Below are 18040 nucleotides of genomic sequence, written 5' to 3'. Positions count from 1 at the left end.
TTTCAGAAAATGAAAAAACACTGAAACAAATATATCAAATGGATCTTTTGCAAGTCTGGAATACTCGTCAGAAAACGAACAGTCTCTTTTAAATTACGTGTTATAATTTTGTGTAAAACATGGATGCTTTTAGAAATTGGATGTAAGCATATGTGATGCATTTCATGCCACGTCGCCCCTCATATTGCAATCTAGATCAATCAATGTTATAATGTACACCTTGAAATTGATTTGATGGTAGAACAGTTTGATTGACGCACAGTGAGCTAATAACAAAGCATCAATAGTAAATGCAAATTTATTTTTGCACCGATGTACCAGTTTACACATTGCAGCTGTTATTCAGATCAGTTGTTTGATGTTGACTATAATATAGAGAGGGTGGTTCAGATCTGGCTGTTTGTGACTGGTTTGTGTGTCCTTTGTTCTATGTGGGTGTGAAACGCATACCTGTAGCGAAGGGCAGCGGTCTGTTTATTGTCTTTTATATATAACGAGGCTTCTTTTTTACACAAGTAAAGATTAAGGTAACACAGCTGCCATGATTCGTCCATTTCATCGCCCTTCAGTGAAGGATTCCCAGCGTTGAGGATGAAGAATGTGATATAAACTGTCCCCCACGTGGCTCTTCCGATGACCAACGTTGACTGTATGTGGTAAAAACTATTTAAAAACCGGGATCAAAATTACTGCATCGTAAGTGTTATGTCGTGGTACATTAACACCAGCAGAAAAATGATTCAACACCCTTTCAGGGCTGGTGGGGTAGCCCATTACTTAAAATGTTCGCTTGTCACGCCGAATTCCAGGGTTCGAATCCGCGCATGGGAACAATGTCTGAAGACCAAGTCTAGCGTGTTCTACCGTACCATAGTTTTGTGGGTGTTCATTAACTACGATATAACAAATGCTTTGTTCGCTTCTATTTATGGAATACTGCGGCGTAATAACATACTCATTGAGACATTAAGCCTTTACGTATTTTCCACTGTTGCATAGTCGTAGGAGCATCATCAGAACCAGCAAAACCGAGGACCGGGTGGTCCAATGAGGATAGGTTGGTTGCGGCATATCGATTGATTGAGACAGGTTGAATACTTCTCATTGCGATCCCAATCGAACGCGGCTTGTCCAGACACCATGTTGCTATACTTAAATAAGACTTAAATTAAAAAATTAAAATCTATACCCCTGTTACACTCCGTTACGGTTTGGTCCCCACGACTGTTCAGTTGCCTTCGTCGTACCACCAGCATCATGTGATAATGAGCAACTAGAAACTACAATCTGGTAAATAAAATACAACCAGTTCTGGTTCAGAAGTGATGTAAATATACTGCCACGGAGCACAACGCGGTTATCAATCGATCCTCATGCACATCCAAGGATACAGGTTTTACACGTCAAATGATATGCAATCTCGTATTTGGTCAGAAACACGCTGCACCGCCTATGCGATTGACACATCTCTAAAGACCTGTCTTGTTCCCGTGGTTCGATACACGAAGATGCTGCTCATTATGTCTTCATATGTCCAAATTATAGCACCATAATATCAAATTCGTCCTTCTATACCATCGGGTTCAATCATACTTTCGTAGATTATGGAAATTCTTTAAAAAACGTTTACTTTAATCTCACGATTTGGGCATCCGTTCATGATTTATCACTAAATTGTATATGTATATATAGTTTATTACTCAATCCCGACACACTAACATCATCTTCAATGGTATTATTTGTATTTATTTCTACCTTAACTATACCATTGTTTATTTGTGATTTTGTGTAATATTTTTTAGCGGTATTTATGTAAGTCGCAAGACTTGTTTCCCAGTCCAGTTGTACCAGTTATTGAAATAAACATGTTTAAACCACATCGCCTATGGGGCAATATGAATATAGGGTGGAGATATACCTTAAGAGGTACTTAAAATATAACTGAAAGCCCTCCCTTTGAAGTTGCCGCTGTACATACAAACAGTAAGTGAGAATGACGTATAATAAAACAGCAATAAGATGTAGCGGAATATGTACAAATTAGAGGGATGATCCGGGGCTGACACTACATAAACCTGTAAACGTTTGGGATTATCTGAGACGTCGGCCGGTTCACACCTTGCACACGTTGATCTCTTACAAGAGTAGTTGTAAAGATAGTTGTACCCTCAGGCGATTAGCGCGACTGGGTGGAGTCGATTGGACTGATAAAGACTGACTGTCTGAGTTTGATTTTACGCCGCTTTTAGCAATATTCCAGCAACATCACAGCGGGGGACACCAGAAATGGGCTTCACACATTGTACCCATGTGGGGATTCGAACCCGGGTCTTCGGCATGGCGAGCCAACGCTTTAACCACTAGGCTACCCCACCGCCCCCGGACTAATAAAGACACGTCGAATAAATCTCTGCATGTATGGCATAAACTGATGCAGTAATACTACTGTGTGGAAACTTATTATAACTTATCATAATAGATTCCATTTGGTATTTAGGATTAATTCATCGACATGTTGGCAAACTCCGACGCTGATGTAATGATAAATGTAAATAGTTTGGTCTCAAATTGTCCAAAGATGTTTTGAAGCAAACAATCCGTGTTATTTTGATTCCAAGCTTAGAATAGTGTAAGTGCGTTATGCACCAGCCCCCAGGGATCCAGAAGGAGATATGTATATCCCCTACTACTGATGATGTATATCCCCTACTATTGATGATGTATATCCCCTACTACTGTATATCCCCTACTATTGATGATGTCACTTAGACGTCGTAAAATACTTGCTTTTTATGCAGACAGTGTAGTAGTTTACAATTTAGTTCATGTGGAAAATTGACTTGCCTGTGCGTGTGTTTGTGACGCGTTCCATCTGTGGGGCACGGTGCGTTCCCTTTTTCTCGACCACATGACACCATCACTTTTAAATGGCGATTCATAAATACATGCTTATGAAGAAATACCTGAGACTCAAATAAATCACTTGTCTGCCTGCTTCTGATATAGTATGACACGAACAATAGACATTTTGTGTAGAGATTTAATCAGGTGCCATCAATGATTTTCAGTGATCCATTTATTCATTTTCATAGCTGTTTGCCTTACCCCCAATAGAATGTATCGGCTGATGATCGAGGCGTTTTATATTTATCATCATGGAAATAGTTTTGTGGCTTTTAATTATAATGACATGTTGCTATGTTGAATGGATCGAGGGATATATCACGGGTGTCAGTCATATAATCATGAAGTGTGAATGGATGTGATTGATGTATATATATATATGAATATTTTTTATAATACTTTTTATTCAATTTTACTGAAAATTATATGTATTTATCTGGTGTCATTTAGGCCAGAACTGGCCCGGTGTTTGTATATAGGTAAAGTGCCAAAATGTATTACTACATGTAACATATGACACAGTAATAAACTATTATTATTATTATTATTATATAAGTAGACACTTCACGTTGATGAGTCTTGATCGCACACAGTGATCGTGCGATAGATTAATTGGGATTAACAAGCGGGTTTAATCTCGAATCAAGTCAGACAGATATCTGCAGCTTACACCCCGCAGTGCCTGACGTTCTGACAGCGTCAAACTCCGGTGTCAGCGTCAGATTAACACGGGAGTGATCTGTTGACAAACACTACGTGTGTACTTATCGAAATCAGTAAACACAATCTCAGGACTGGACTGTTCATTTAGTGTATTGACTCTCAGTTTACGAAATGGTATGCTACCTATTCATGCAATACCCACTTCAACAAGCCGACCGTCATATACAACGTGTCACATCTACAAATCTAAATGTGTCGGATGTTTTGTTCAATGTGCAGGAATGATGTATCAATATTCTACATTGATCCATTTATTGTCATTTAATCTCTTTCGTTGCTACAGTCTCAAGCGTTGCCAAAAAGCAAGCTCACAGATCCTTTCTTAATATGAACGGACATTCGGGAACGCGCATTATGTCAGGCCAGAGACCATATAATCTATTATATGGTCTCTGGTCAGGCTCATATAGCTAAATTATGTTGTCTTTATGTTAATACAGAAGACTTGAAAATCATGTTACGTCTAAACTGGTGGTATGTATAAGCCAAGTTATGTTCGTTCTTTCTATAAGGACGGTAGGTGGCCTAATGGTTAAAGCGTTGACTCGTCACGCTGAAGATCTTGGTTCGTTTCCCCACGTGGGTACAATGTGTGAAGCCCATTTCTGGTGTCCCAAGCCGTGATATTGCTGGAATACTGCTAAAAGCGTCGTAAAACCATACTCACTCGCTCGTTCTATAATATAAACACTATAAGCAGAACTCAAATTTGGAAAATAAAATTATGTTCTACGTTCTAAAGGCACGTACATGCCAATATTATAATGTCGCACTTCAATTCATAAATTGCCGTTGAGACTGGCCGATGGCACAATATACCAAGAGAAGAAAGGCCTTGTCAACTCAGTGATTCACTTTCATTTGGAGAGGAGTTTCACCATTTTCACCATCAGATGCTAATCCCTCACCCAGAATATTCCCCCAAATTACAACGTGGGGACAAAAAGAATCAAATTTTGTAGAACTGTACCACCCAAAAAGATTAAAAGGTGTAAGAAAGTGTCTGTATATGTATAGTGTCTTTGAGATTTCAATGAGCCCGGGACCGTTCGTTCACTGAGGTGTTGAGATAATAGTTCGTTCTTTCATCGAATAAACCAAGTCGTTAAAAAGCAATTTACCCGGTTGTATTTGAAAACTGAATACAATATACGCCGTCTATGTATCTGGAAACCCGAAACTGTTTATTTTCTTCCCCTCCTCTGAACCAGCCATGAATAATAAAACAGGAAATCACCTCATGTTGACATTCCCAACAACAAGAGATCAGCGACGGTGGGTTCCGGTCGAGTGAACCAAGTCACATCAGCTGACCACATGGGCCAGCTTGGAGTGTATTCCCATAGATAACTGCCATTGGCATTCTTTCCTCGATATACATGCATCACGACACCCTGTCACAAAGCGTTTCTCCATACCTGTGTTCGACAAGGGTACTATATGGAACCGCATCTGTTTCGCCTATATCGCCCTCTCTAACATTCACCATCTGACACATGTACCTCGACTTGTTTCACCTCACCTAACACCGCTTTGTTGTTACCTTTTTCGCATATTCGCCACGTGTGTTTAATGGCATAAGGCAACAAAAGCTTTCTAACCGAGTAGAAGATATTTGACGAGACCATTGAGATGTACATTTTGAGACTATGACAGTCATGGGACATGAAGACCACAAGCAGATATTTGTTCTCGAGTACAAACGATATTCAAGTGCACTGCTCCTACGAGGGGCAGAAAATTGCAATTACGTTTTAGGATTTTTTTCCACGTGAACTCCGTGGTTACGTGCTGTCAGTGAGATTAAAATGTGTTTATTTCTTTAAAAACATATTTGCGTTGTAAAGGTTTCGAATAAATTATATTGATATGACAGGCTATGTAATTAATAATCATATTGGGGTTTTGTTATGGAAACATCAAGTTTAACGAAACAAAAATGTACAATAACAACGATTCTTTATTACGAATTAAAGAAAAATATTGCATTATAGTGTCACACGTTGTAAATCGAGTAACAGAAAAAATATATTCTGTAAGATTTACAGTATCCGCCCAAATGGCCCATGAGGCAGTCAAAACATCACATTCATAAAAAAATTCACATTCATCAAGACGCTTTCCCCAACGCCCCTCCATTCCCCCCCTCCCTCCCCATGAAAACAACATCCCAGCAGCATACACAGGCTCAGTCGCCGTACCAACAATATCCCACCGAACCCTAACCGGATTTACGGGTCGTCGAGGCAATATACTACACAGGGAAATAACAAGCGACAATACCACATTGAGTAATTAATAACGTTCTCATTAGTTAGACGGTATATGTTAATTATGTGGAAGTGTTTGATGACTGTCTCAATCACAGATTCAACTCTGTGTTCAGTAATCAGCGTGTCTAACTTGACCTGTATGGGGTTTTACTCTTGGCTAGCGGTCCAGAACAGCTTCTTGCAATCTTAAACTACTTCAAAGAAAAGTAGAATAATGTAACTTTGTGTACTTGAATGAATCAATTTAAGCATGAAACGATTCATTAAGTATATCAATCAGTATCACATGTTTTAGTATATCACAAGTTTGATTCTTTGAAATGCAACATCTTATGATATACATGTACACCGTTGAAACATGATAACCGTTATTAAACAATAGTAACATCGACATACAAGTAGCACCTGTAGTTGAATCATTTATATTAAATAGTAACAATCACTTTGTTGAAAGTGAAAACTGAAAAGTATAGCAACATAACCGTGTTTTGATAATTACTGTAATTCTCTTGGAATCTTCAGATTCTTGGAACATGGAGTAAGATGTGGGTTGCGGTTTATCGTGTTCATCACGGCATTGATATAAAACCGAAACCTCCACAGTTCATGTCCCCATGAGTATATGTTTTACCTTGAAAGTCTACGAAACAACAACTTTGCATAATACAAAACCCTCGACAAAACTGAAAAAGTGCATTTACGACTAAAAACGTGACAAAGCGACCTTTCCCACCGAGATGTGCACGTGCAGGTCGTGGAAGTCCAACCGGTCATCGAAATGGAGGATCCGATTTTTGCTTACTTCGTGACGAGGAAGTGACAAACATCAAGTCCAAGCCTAACATGACTTGTCCAGCGGCGTGACGCATGCTTTTTGCATGGGTCACAGATATTGGACGGGTACAGATCTATGGTATATAATACTCACACAATGGTACAACATTCGCATAACATTTCCGTGCATTTTGTACAAGTTATAGTGACTACAAAGTATTAAACAAACTGTGCCATGGTTACAAACAATCGAATTATTTTCATTTTCTTACAATTTTGTCAATGTACATATACTGACCTTTATTAAGAGTCACATATTGTTAATGTACGCACGGATTCATTGCCGGGTGAATATGTTTCATTTTGTCTAAGATCAGGAACATGTTATTGGGATAAGGATCGTTCGTGTATGTTAAGACAATTTTCATTCATACAATGTTAATTAATATAAAATGGACATTTAAAATGACTACTGAAAAAGTGAGATTTCGTTTTAAAATGCCGGACATCCAATATATCGTATAATTACATGTCTCCTGATAAACTTATGATGATGATGATGATGTGTACTTCTACAGCGTTAAATTCCATACACCGAGTGCATGCTCAAAGCGCATACAAATTAAAGATCATAAGATAGTCTGAAAAGATGGGTCTTGAGCGGAGTTCTGAATGAATCAATATTAATATAGTTATGAGAGTATGTCTTAACGGAACTGTGTGGCTGCATAGTTAATTCGTAATGTAGTATTGATGGTAAATGTTATAATAATCATGTATGATATAATCATGACTATTTACTGTTTACGGGGACAGGTCTTAGTTTTAACGTAACGTCTTTCCCATGACCGAGAAGGGGCCATGGGAAAGGGGTAATCCAACCTGAGCGTTATCTACGATCCCCTTGAAGTACTTCAGCTATATCAGACTCGCAGTTAGATAGGGAGTTTTGTAATTCGGGGTTTCATGGTACGTCCTGTCCGAAATTGACCCATCGGCCATGACCAACCAAGGACTTACAGCAAGACATAACAGAAGACATATGTATTCTTACTTAACTTTAAACACAATGTACTACCGTGTACATGCATAACGTCCTTAATATTCTGAAAAAGGGACAAATTTCTGTGAGTCATGATAACAGGTTATTTTAAGTCGGTTTTCAAAGGCAGAGTTATTTTTAAATAGGAAAGGTCGTGATAACTATGCTTTCAAATGGCCTGCGTTTCACGAATTGTATTTCCTTAATACCTGTGCTCTAAATAACAAAATATACACTAAAATAGTTTTTGCAAGTACAGTTTAAGTAAAAAGGTAAACTGTATATGTTTTTGTATTACTTGAAACTTTGATTTAAAATATACTTTTCTTCTGTTTATATGGACGCCGTGTTATCAAATAATTCGGTGACATTAGGTGAGTTATTTAGTATATATCAAATGTAAACATACAAACAAACAACAGTATGACTTGTACAGTTAACCATACTGGTCTACCATAGTTTATCTCTTAAAATCGCCATGTCACACAACAGGGGTGCTCATGTCTTCAAACAAGCAAGGTGTCACTCCTGTCAAACCCGTCATCTAATACCCCTCGACATATCATGTTAAAAATATACAAAAACATGTAAACACAAAACTCCATGTACAAGATCGCTATAACTGTATTTGAGTATTGAAATCACATCTTAATTCAATCACTCGTTTCTTTTATTTCTTCTTCCAAATATTGTCTCAAGTTTAACATTGGACATAGATCACAGAATATATTCGCCGATGCGTGTCCGGTGGAGTTTATCATGGACAGTTCGAGTTTATTTGTATTGTGAACGCTCACACGCTGAGTTGAAAGCCCCCGTCAATGTCTAACAGACAACGGGTTTCTTGCGGCGAGAATGCAGTTACCGCTAGAACTCAGCTCATTTGCATAACAATTAACCGCTGTAATTTGTGTGGCTGGCTGCGCTCAGCGCGTGCGCCATGCACGCTTTCCCGGAAAGAGCGCTCATTACAAAATGCTCAGCAATGTGAATGAGCGAGCACATCAACTCCGATAGACTTCACAGCAAGGCGGGTCAGCGCCTCAAACACCAAAATGCCGAAATCTTTTCTAGTGTGTAGGTTTCAAGGCAAGAAGAGACGCCATTCAGAAACAACAACAGAGACCTCCGTGTCTACAAGCCAGCCGTCCAAACCAGTGGTCACCCCCAATGGCCATTTTGCCTCGGACAGCGAGTTCGCCATACTTCGGACAGGTCAGTGTTATGTTCTTCGTGTTAGCTTTCTCTCGCTCCGGGCTTGGTTTGACCAGCTGGTCAACAACGTTTGTCAAATCTCAACATATACTTAATTTTACACAACACTCTTAGACAAGAAGCAGACGGCTAAAATATTTCGCCATTTAGTACGTTTGTTGTTTGGGGTTATTTTGACAGGTAGGCAAACTTTTTGATAGTTTGTAATATATTGTGTGCTTCTCACTCAGTACAGAGTTCAGTCAGTTATAACTGTGTCATATTTAGCATCCAGTTTTCTTCCCGTGCGGTCCGTGTTGCTATTCTTAGTGTGAACCAAGTTCTATTGTTGTTCCCAATCGATAAAACGTTGACGGGACCCTTCAACACCTGTCGTTCGTATTTCAAATTTCCCTCACTTTTCTATCCAAATTTAACACTGATAATTTAGTTGTGTAGAAATGTTGGATCTTTTAGATTGTCAGTCATTGCTATGACCGCGCGTCTTGTAAGAACACCATGAGTATTTTGTTTACCTTTCAATGATACACATGACGAACCTCCTAACCCGTCTTGGCGTGTCACTCTTCTCACTGATATCCGGACAGGATAAACCTCGAATTTGGTGATTGTTTTAACCCCTTATTCTATTCAGTTGTTAATCTACATGTACATTCAATTCTAGGTAATCAGTCCTTGAAACAACAATTCACGATACGGCCAATAAATTACCAGTCAACTAAAAGCATTACCATTCATCACCCCTTGAGCGACGTGTGTATATTGCTGTTGTGTGCATACGCGCAGATCTTATGTCAGCTGTCAAACCGTGTGTAGTGTCAAAGTACATCGCGACATGGCCATTGATCATGTCAGTATTTATTTACTGAAGCATTAATCATATTTCTTTGAATAGATGTAGGTGAAATTACTTAGGTTTAAGTTATTGCTCGGTATAAGTGGTATATAGGAATGTTTTCAGTTGTTAGGTTTTCGATACAAGGCCAGGAGGTGTTTTGCATACGATTTTCTTAAAGGGTATCATTGGATGTCTTAATATTTCTTGGTTTGATAGGAATGTTTGGAATATCAGGTGCTGTCATTGATAAAGGGGTTTGTTCTCAGTAACATGGCAATAGTTGTGTATGACTTTATATTACATAATATTACTACATGAGTACACGTAGTATTTGTGGTGACTCACATTCCCAACCGAATGCGAATCAAAGTCAATATTCGTTTTATCCAGCGAACGATTCATCTTCCAGCGGTGTCAATAATTGCTGTGACAAGCCTAGGCCTCGCCACAAATACTACCACGCGCAGCTGTCTCGTGCTTTCAAACCTCGCGCGTCCGACGTCCAACAATACCCGTTGCCTTGGTAACCGAGAAAGGCAAATCCAGAGTAGCAGTTGCCGTTAGTCAAGGGGTTTGAATGGGGCTTTTGATGACGTCACATTTACGACCCCCCGTAAAGATTGACCGTCAGTGTCGGGCTTCGTCTGATGAACTACCGTGATTACGTAACACCCAGGCGATTCAAATCGACCTCAGCGTTGAGCCCTTCATTGTATACGACCGACCTTGCCATGTAATCAGTGCAGGAATCACACGATTTCTAGGTGTGAGAAAGTGTTTAGACAGTCAAATTCAGAAGTCGAGTCCTTTGTCTCCGGGCTAGTAAAACAAGCTTTAAGTCAATTATTGTCAAAACAAGGGGAAATGCCCGTCGGCATTTTTAACACTTAAACGGTCAGAGTGCTTATTTCTTGAAAACGCCGAAAAGCTAACAATTAGTTTTGAATGCTAAGTCAAATGGAATGAAAACGCAGGTTAATTAACCTTTTTCACATCAGTTGAATGTTTATCGTACCATCAATCACAGCCCCACTCAGCGATTCGACATACAAATCGGCTGTATGTAAATTACTTAGTTGGGTCAGAGACCATATAATAGATCTATTATATGGTCTCTGGTTGGGTGGGTATCTGTGGAAGTGTACATGAAGCTGAAAAAAACCAATTCTCTGTAACCTATGTAAACCTAAAGGTAACCTATATAAACAAGCTTGATAACCATCCTGGATAATCCACCAAGACGTATTCCAAAGTATCAGTACCCCGTTAAAATTTATGCCCCCCATATAACGCTCCCCGATGTAGCCTCATTAGCGACTGACCCATCTTTGTCCATCAGTCCCCACCCCACGGGGGCCGTCCGCTCCCCCTTACGCCATATTGTTAGCTGTCCAAATTTCACTGACCTCTGATCGCGGTCACGATAACGACCGGTCATCCCGTAATCCGACCCCCCTTGTGCTCCGCGTTAACTCACCCCCACCGGGGTGCTACCCTATCTGTCCCTGGGGCGGCCAGGAACAACTGGAAACATCGTTAATTTTGAATTTGGGCGTTTAGTTTTATTGTCAAGGCATGTTGCGATGCGCTACATTTGAGCAGTACACGTTGATGACGTTATGGTTGCATCTGGGGTGGATTCCAGAAAATATTGCTGAAATTTTATGTTAATCTTCTTTAAATTCAATGATCATGTTAGAAATGAAATATGTAGTCTGTCAATACAGATCCTAAAACAAATATATCCAAGAAAGACCACGCAAGTCTAGAAAATGTGGCAAGTCTTAGATTTCCACAGCTTGAAGAAAATCTCAGGGCTCTTTTTCAATATATTTTATTGTTTTTTACTACGAACTTTTTTTCTGTAAAATATGTTCATTTCAGACACTAGTTGTTAGTCTATGCAATAGGATAACACTTGTTTTGTAGCATTAACGTGACTACATTTCTTTCATTTAAATTGTAGCATAAGTCAAAAGTCACTGTAAATAAGCAGAATTTATTATCAGTATATTACATAATAAAGGTATGGCGTGACGTAACTAGGTAATATGAAACAATCGGGTGTTCCTTAACTTCTTTTAAGCAGTATATATGTTCACTCGTTGCCATGGCCATCGCCACGAAGTCCTTGCTATTTTAAACACAAATACTGTAAATTTTAGTTTAGAAACGCGTTAATTAAAAACGGGTTATTTTTGTAGTGATAACCGTTGAAACTGTTAAGTTGAAAATTATTCCTGAAAATAGCCATGGTAATATCACGGCGAGTTGTACACGTTTCTGTGATCTATCGGTATGTTTTCTAATGAAAACGAACCCAGGCTACATTCCCTCATTATGCTGCCATTAAATATTCATATAGTAATCTCCCAAATAATACACGTCCCATCACACTCCTCAACCGTCTTTTGTTATTTCTCCGCTCCGACTTCAGATCAGCTGTTCGCCAGGAATACATAATGTATCTTTGTTAAAACCTATTAGCAAATATTAAGGCAATCACCCAGTTGTAAAGATCTAAAAGCGATCTGCTTGCGGCAAAACAAACACTTCCTTGTAATAGAAAGCCGCGTGTTCGACGTGTCTCGATCATATTGCAAATGGCGTGTATTATGTCGTCTGCCTTGTCGCGTGCCAGGCACGTGGCTTGTTTTTTCGGGTCACCTGTCTATCGGAAGGCAAATGCCCCTCCTTCACTCAAACCTTCAACGTGCAAAGGAATGGGGCTGCATGGGACAAAGAGCGCTTTCATTCGCTCTTCCCGCCTCGCCTGCCATTTATCTTCTGCCGAACCGTTAAAAAGAAGGCGAGCAGATGTCGGCGAAGCTCATGGCCCGTCAGATAGCAGATGAATAGGAAAGCGCGGGAAACTTACATCAGACGACAGACCATTAAGCCGCAAGCAAACCTGACCAGCAATCACCCTGCTGCGCAGAGGTGAGATCGGTTTGCCAGTCACGTGACTTATTGTTTATGGGTCACGTGGTACATGCAACAGATGTTTCTTGGCCATATTGACAAAAACACCGCGAATGTTAAAGAATTTGTGGCCCGTGCCATCCCATTGCGTCCAGTGGGCACGAGGTCACTATTTGCTATTTGATCTTTTGAAGCGGGTATGGCCCCCGGGGCATGCTGGACCTGCCTGCAACCCCTGACCTGCTATGTCTTTTGTCAAGAGCCATAGGAGATAACGACCCTTTTACACCTTGTAACAATAGGAAAAAATAAACCCCAAGAATCCGTTCAAATCCTAACAGGATATGAGAACAATGGGATCAATCACTTTCCATTGCTAACTCGTTCTGAGAAATAACTCTGCTCTAGTTTATTTAAAGTAGGAGACTGGAATGCCTTACAGTACGGTTGATAGCATTAGTGATAAACAGTCTGTCTGTAATATTTGTTACTTTGTGTTTACAGATACCGAAGTCACTGAAGCCAAACGAGCCCGTTTGTCAGAAGACTTATCCGTCGACTTGACCGTCACACCCAGTGAACGCATTAACGATGACATCACAAGTCACGACATCATCCACCTCGACAACAGCAAGGGATCGCCATTCTCATACAACAGCGACTCCAGCGGCTATTCTTCAGGATATGCATCCAAAGACATTTCTGATGTATCATCTTCCTTCACCCACCCCGGTACGTTTGACCGTTCAGCGGCAAACACCCCGACACCCGACTCGTCGGTTGTCTGTACAGTGTCTGAAGTATCGTCCACTAGGATGGGCTCCACAGAAACCTCACCCACACCGGTCCCTTCTCCTGTCTTGTCACGGGTGGAAGACATACGCCCTGTCTTTACCACCCCGGACGTGAAGACCGAGATGTCCGCTACACACGTAAGGATGACAGTCCCGACCAGACCCCCGAGTCTGCCTTCAGTCATTCTTAGTTCGACTCCAAAATCTTCCGCAGAGAACATTCCAATCGCTTGCAGGCGAGTATTTCCAGTTCTGCACATGCCATGGATGAGTAGCCCGATACCTGGACGTCTGCCACCCAGATCCCGATATGCAACCCTCACCCCACCCCCAACACCGTCTCACGGCCCTTGTTCAGAGACGGGCTGGCAATCATCAAGCAGCCCACCCAGCCCTCGGTCGGAAATGTTTAAAGCACACAGTGACGTCACTAAATCTTCAGTTTCAACTGTGACATCAGCTGGATATGTGTCTTCGCGTTATGCAGAGAACTCAAAGGAAAATATTGTCCCCAAAATGCACGAAAAGCCGTTGAGCCATGACCTCCCAAGGACTCCATTTGCCAGGCAGCCCTTGCAGAACTTTACCAATAACAAGTTTTACGCTCAGTCCTTGTCTCCATTCCCAGTGCAAGGGGGCCGTATACCAGTGCTGCCCCATGGTACAAAGGGTCTTCCCCTCACCATGGCTCATCTCCCCAACCCTGTGTCCTCCCTACCTCCATATGCTGTAAGGAATATGTGTCGCGAGGATAAGACCAATGTATCCATGTACCAAAGTTCAGTTCAACCATGTTCCACCATCACTTCCTCCGATCACCCCCGCACAACGTGTCCACCTAGTCTAGAAAACACCATCCCACCGGTGAAGTATCAGCCAAGGCCCCACCCTACCCAGCCTCTGCGGCCGTGGGAGGATACCGATACGAAAGACACTTACGCTAAACGACCTGTCACCCCACATCTTATTGCTCAACCTATGCCTTTACTGACCAAACATGATCCAAACGGAAGTGTATCACCTCAACCTTTGAACTTTTCCATGGATCACCGCAATAATGTCAGCATGGTGAACCCGTACAGATCAGCGACCTCTGAGATGAACAGTCTTCCCAGAGATATGAAATCCACCTCCCCCATGTCAGCACTGTCTGTTGTCACCGATATACCGCCCAATGTCAAGAGTGAGGACGCTGAGAACCGCCTGACCCCCAACACACCCGGCTCCTCACCAAACACAAGTAAAGAAGCCAAGTGGTCCCTAGTCTCCCTGCACGACCTTGAGATGGCGTCACGTGACGAACACCGAGACGTCAAGATGGCACCGACGTTGCTGCTTCTCCTCAAGGTTGGTTTCTGAAACTTCAGATATTTAAACGGTTATCATTTGAAGCTAAGTAATGGGTAAAACATGGGGTTTGTTGGGCATTTGGAAGTTCCTGCAACTCAAATCATAATGGTCGCGTGGTTATTCATTTTACATCTTGTCTTTTCAGCAAGCAGGACGTACTGATGTAGAAGTGATTAATGGTGGCTATGGTATCAAGAACCCCTCTTTCACAGAAGCCGACCTCGAGGACACTGTCATTAAACAGAAAGGTAAACAGCAGTTATCTCCCTTACGTGGCCTTCCATCATCATTTCACGAAGAAAGAGAATTGAGAAGTGTATTTTTTCTGCTAATGTTAACTTGTATTTATTTAATCCAATTTTGAGTTTTAGTCATATATTCTATGTCAGTGTAATATAATTTTAATTAAAATTTTCAGCTGTTATGACCGACAGCGGGAGGTACATGTGCAAAGTCTGCCAGAAGGAGTTTGCACTCCAGCGATTGCTCAACCGCCATGTGAAGAACCATAGCGAGGTCAAACGGTACCTTTGTACGTTCTGTGGCAAGGGTTTCAACGACACCTTCGACCTGAAGCGACACACAAGAATACATACAGGTAAACACTTATAACAACACAGTAATTAGTGAGTGAGTGGGTATGATATTACGCCGCTTTTAGCGATATTCCAGCAATATCACGGCGGGGGAGACCAGAAATGGGCTTCACACATTGTACCCATATGGGGACTCGAATCCGGGCGGACGAGCGGACACTTGCCCACTACGCTACCCTACCGCCCCAGAGTAATTAGCGCCAGAGTTGTTAACAGAATCTATTCTAAATGAAGTTGTGCGTTTTCTGTTTAAAAAGTCAAATTTTTCTTGAAATTAATTACTGGATAGGACAATAACTACGAACGAATTTGTTCTCCCCGTGACTGGAATGTTATGTTGTTGATGATGTAAACACCTTCAGTGTATTTCAAAACAAAGCAGGAAGAATGGGCGAACGCACGTACAGCAGAAAGGATTAATAACCACACGATTCCTTCATATTTCTATGAGACCGTGAATTGAATTATTTCCTTAATTTGCAGGTGTAAAGCCTTACAAATGTGAAAAGTGTGGCAAAGCCTTCACCCAGCGTTGTAGCCTCGAGTCCCACGCCAAGAAGGTGCACGGGTCGGAGCTGGCCTTCGCTTACAAAGAACGTCGATGCAAGATGTACGTCTGTGAAGACTGCGGCCATACCACGGGTGACCCCGAGCTCCACTACGTTCATCTGAAGGAAAACCACCCCAACTGTCCTGCCCTCGAAAAGTGCCACGACAAACGTCAGTTTAAATTCACTGATGGCAAAATCCCCAGTGCACCGGTTCTCTCGCCGAGGAACTAATTTCTTGCAGAAGAATACTCCAGTTTCTAGTAGTGCTCAGACTGCTTCCGGTAGTCACCATTTGTTTTTGTTACCGTTATGTGTGACTGTTACCGTTCGTTCTCCTCCGTCTCGTCGCTCGACTGTTATCGGATGTAAATATTTGAAAGCATCTTTTCTTTATAGTCGGACTGCGTTTATGGTCTCGACCAATTTGTCATAATTGTACAATTCAACTACCATATTTGGTGAGAAGTGTATATTTGGAACAGGAAGTCAGCCGCCCGCCATGTTTTTGCATGCTGGGTTACCTTTACAGCTTATACAGTATTGAACAGTACTGAGATTCTTCACCCTTTACCTCGTCTTAGGAAACTTATAGTTTGTAAAATTGCTTTTTGACAAATCCCAAACTAGTCATTAGTGCATTGTCAACTTGTCACTGTTGCATTTTACAAGCTATCACACGCTGCTTGATGTTGTTCGCATTTTGCCAAAGTTTGCAAAGAAGTCGTTTATTTTGTGCAATATTTTGTTCTCGATTAGCCTCATTCCCTGTGTCTACGTCTGCCCTATCCTAGCTAGTCCTAGATCTTTGTATGATATGTTCGTTATTTATTGATTAATGTCGGTGCTACATCACTCATTACAACCCAAGTTGTGCAATATTCCATGAAAAAAGCTACGTTCCATGCATTCAATTTGCATTCACCACAAATAAACAAATCACAATTGACTACTTGTTCTTCTCTTTTTTTATTTCATATTGAACTTTTGTGCTATGATTATATAATATCGACGTATGAGAATAATCAGTATAGATTATCTGTAAAAAAATATACACTTGTTCAGGGGTCATCACTTTTGTGAACATGTACTAGGTTGGGTCAGCAATTTTGAACATATTATTCAAAGTTGATGCTTTAAAATAGGGGCTGTGTTTGATGTACTTGACATGCAGGTGGGGGTGGGGTCACTTTGTGCATAAATTTATTTAGGGGGGTCATCCACGTTGTACATGATACTCCATAAAATTTACCATCACTAGCGGGCCCCAGCCATAAGTTATGAACGGTCCCTAAATATGATGTATCATGGTGGTCGCGTGTATAAAATATGCTCAGTTGTCAGAGACTAATAGCATATGTGTAAATACGAATGTTTATTGCCAATATGGTTGTGGGGTTGCTTGGTGGTTAAAGCGTTCGCTAGTCACGCTTAAGACCCGTCTTCGATTCCCCACATGGCCACAATGTATGAAACCCATTTAAGTAATGAATGTCCGAAGACCTGCAGCACAGAGGGCCCTATATGTATTAATCTCAGTGAGTTTAGTTTTACGCCGCACTCGGCATTATTGCAGCTATATGTCGGGAGTCTGTATATACTAGTAATCGAGTCTGGACCAGACAACCCAGTGATCAACAGCATGAGCACCATTCTACGCAATTGGGATACGATGACGTGTCAATCAAATCGGTGAGCCTGACCACCCGATCCCGTTAGTCGCCTCTTAAGACAAGCATGGGTAGCTGAAGATCAATTCTAACCCGGATCTTCACGGGTGGTATTAATCTGATGCTGAAATAATTTTCAAAGCTCCGGTAAACAATTTATCTTCACAACGTCAACGTAGTTCATTTATGGACATCTATATCACACGACACGTGGTACTAGCAAGCCCATCACGTATATTTCATAAGTCATAAAGGCTTCATACAAGAAACGATTAGAAAAACGTTCAGCGAACTTGCACCCGCGAAGGTCCGGGTTAGAATGAGCCTTCAGTAACCCATGCTTGTCGGCAGAGGCGACTAACGGGATCGAGTGGTCAGGCTCGCTGACTTG

The 18040-nt window shown here is 41.2% G+C and overlaps 1 protein-coding gene across 1 annotated transcript; it reads left to right on the top strand.

The window, feature by feature from the left end:
• Positions 1 to 8702: 8702 nt before the first annotated feature.
• Positions 8703 to 16928, top strand: LOC124277565 (flocculation protein FLO11-like). The gene is made up of 5 exons (XM_046713283.1): positions 8703 to 8931; positions 13196 to 14832; positions 14981 to 15083; positions 15254 to 15433; positions 15915 to 16928. The coding sequence occupies exons 1-5, from the start codon at positions 8772 to 8774 to the stop codon at positions 16211 to 16213; spliced, it is 2379 nt and encodes a 792-aa protein (XP_046569239.1). The 5' UTR covers positions 8703 to 8771; the 3' UTR covers positions 16214 to 16928.
• The last annotated feature ends 1112 nt before the right edge of the window (positions 16929 to 18040 follow it).

The sequence above is a fragment of the Haliotis rubra genome, unplaced genomic scaffold (genome assembly GCF_003918875.1).
Source record: "Haliotis rubra isolate DU_JTF1 unplaced genomic scaffold, ASM391887v1 Scf223, whole genome shotgun sequence".
In the NCBI taxonomy this organism is placed as follows: Eukaryota; Metazoa; Mollusca; class Gastropoda; order Lepetellida; family Haliotidae; genus Haliotis; species Haliotis rubra.
The sequence above is the reverse complement of the archived record's forward strand: the minus strand, read 5'-3'. Positions and strand labels throughout refer to the sequence as shown.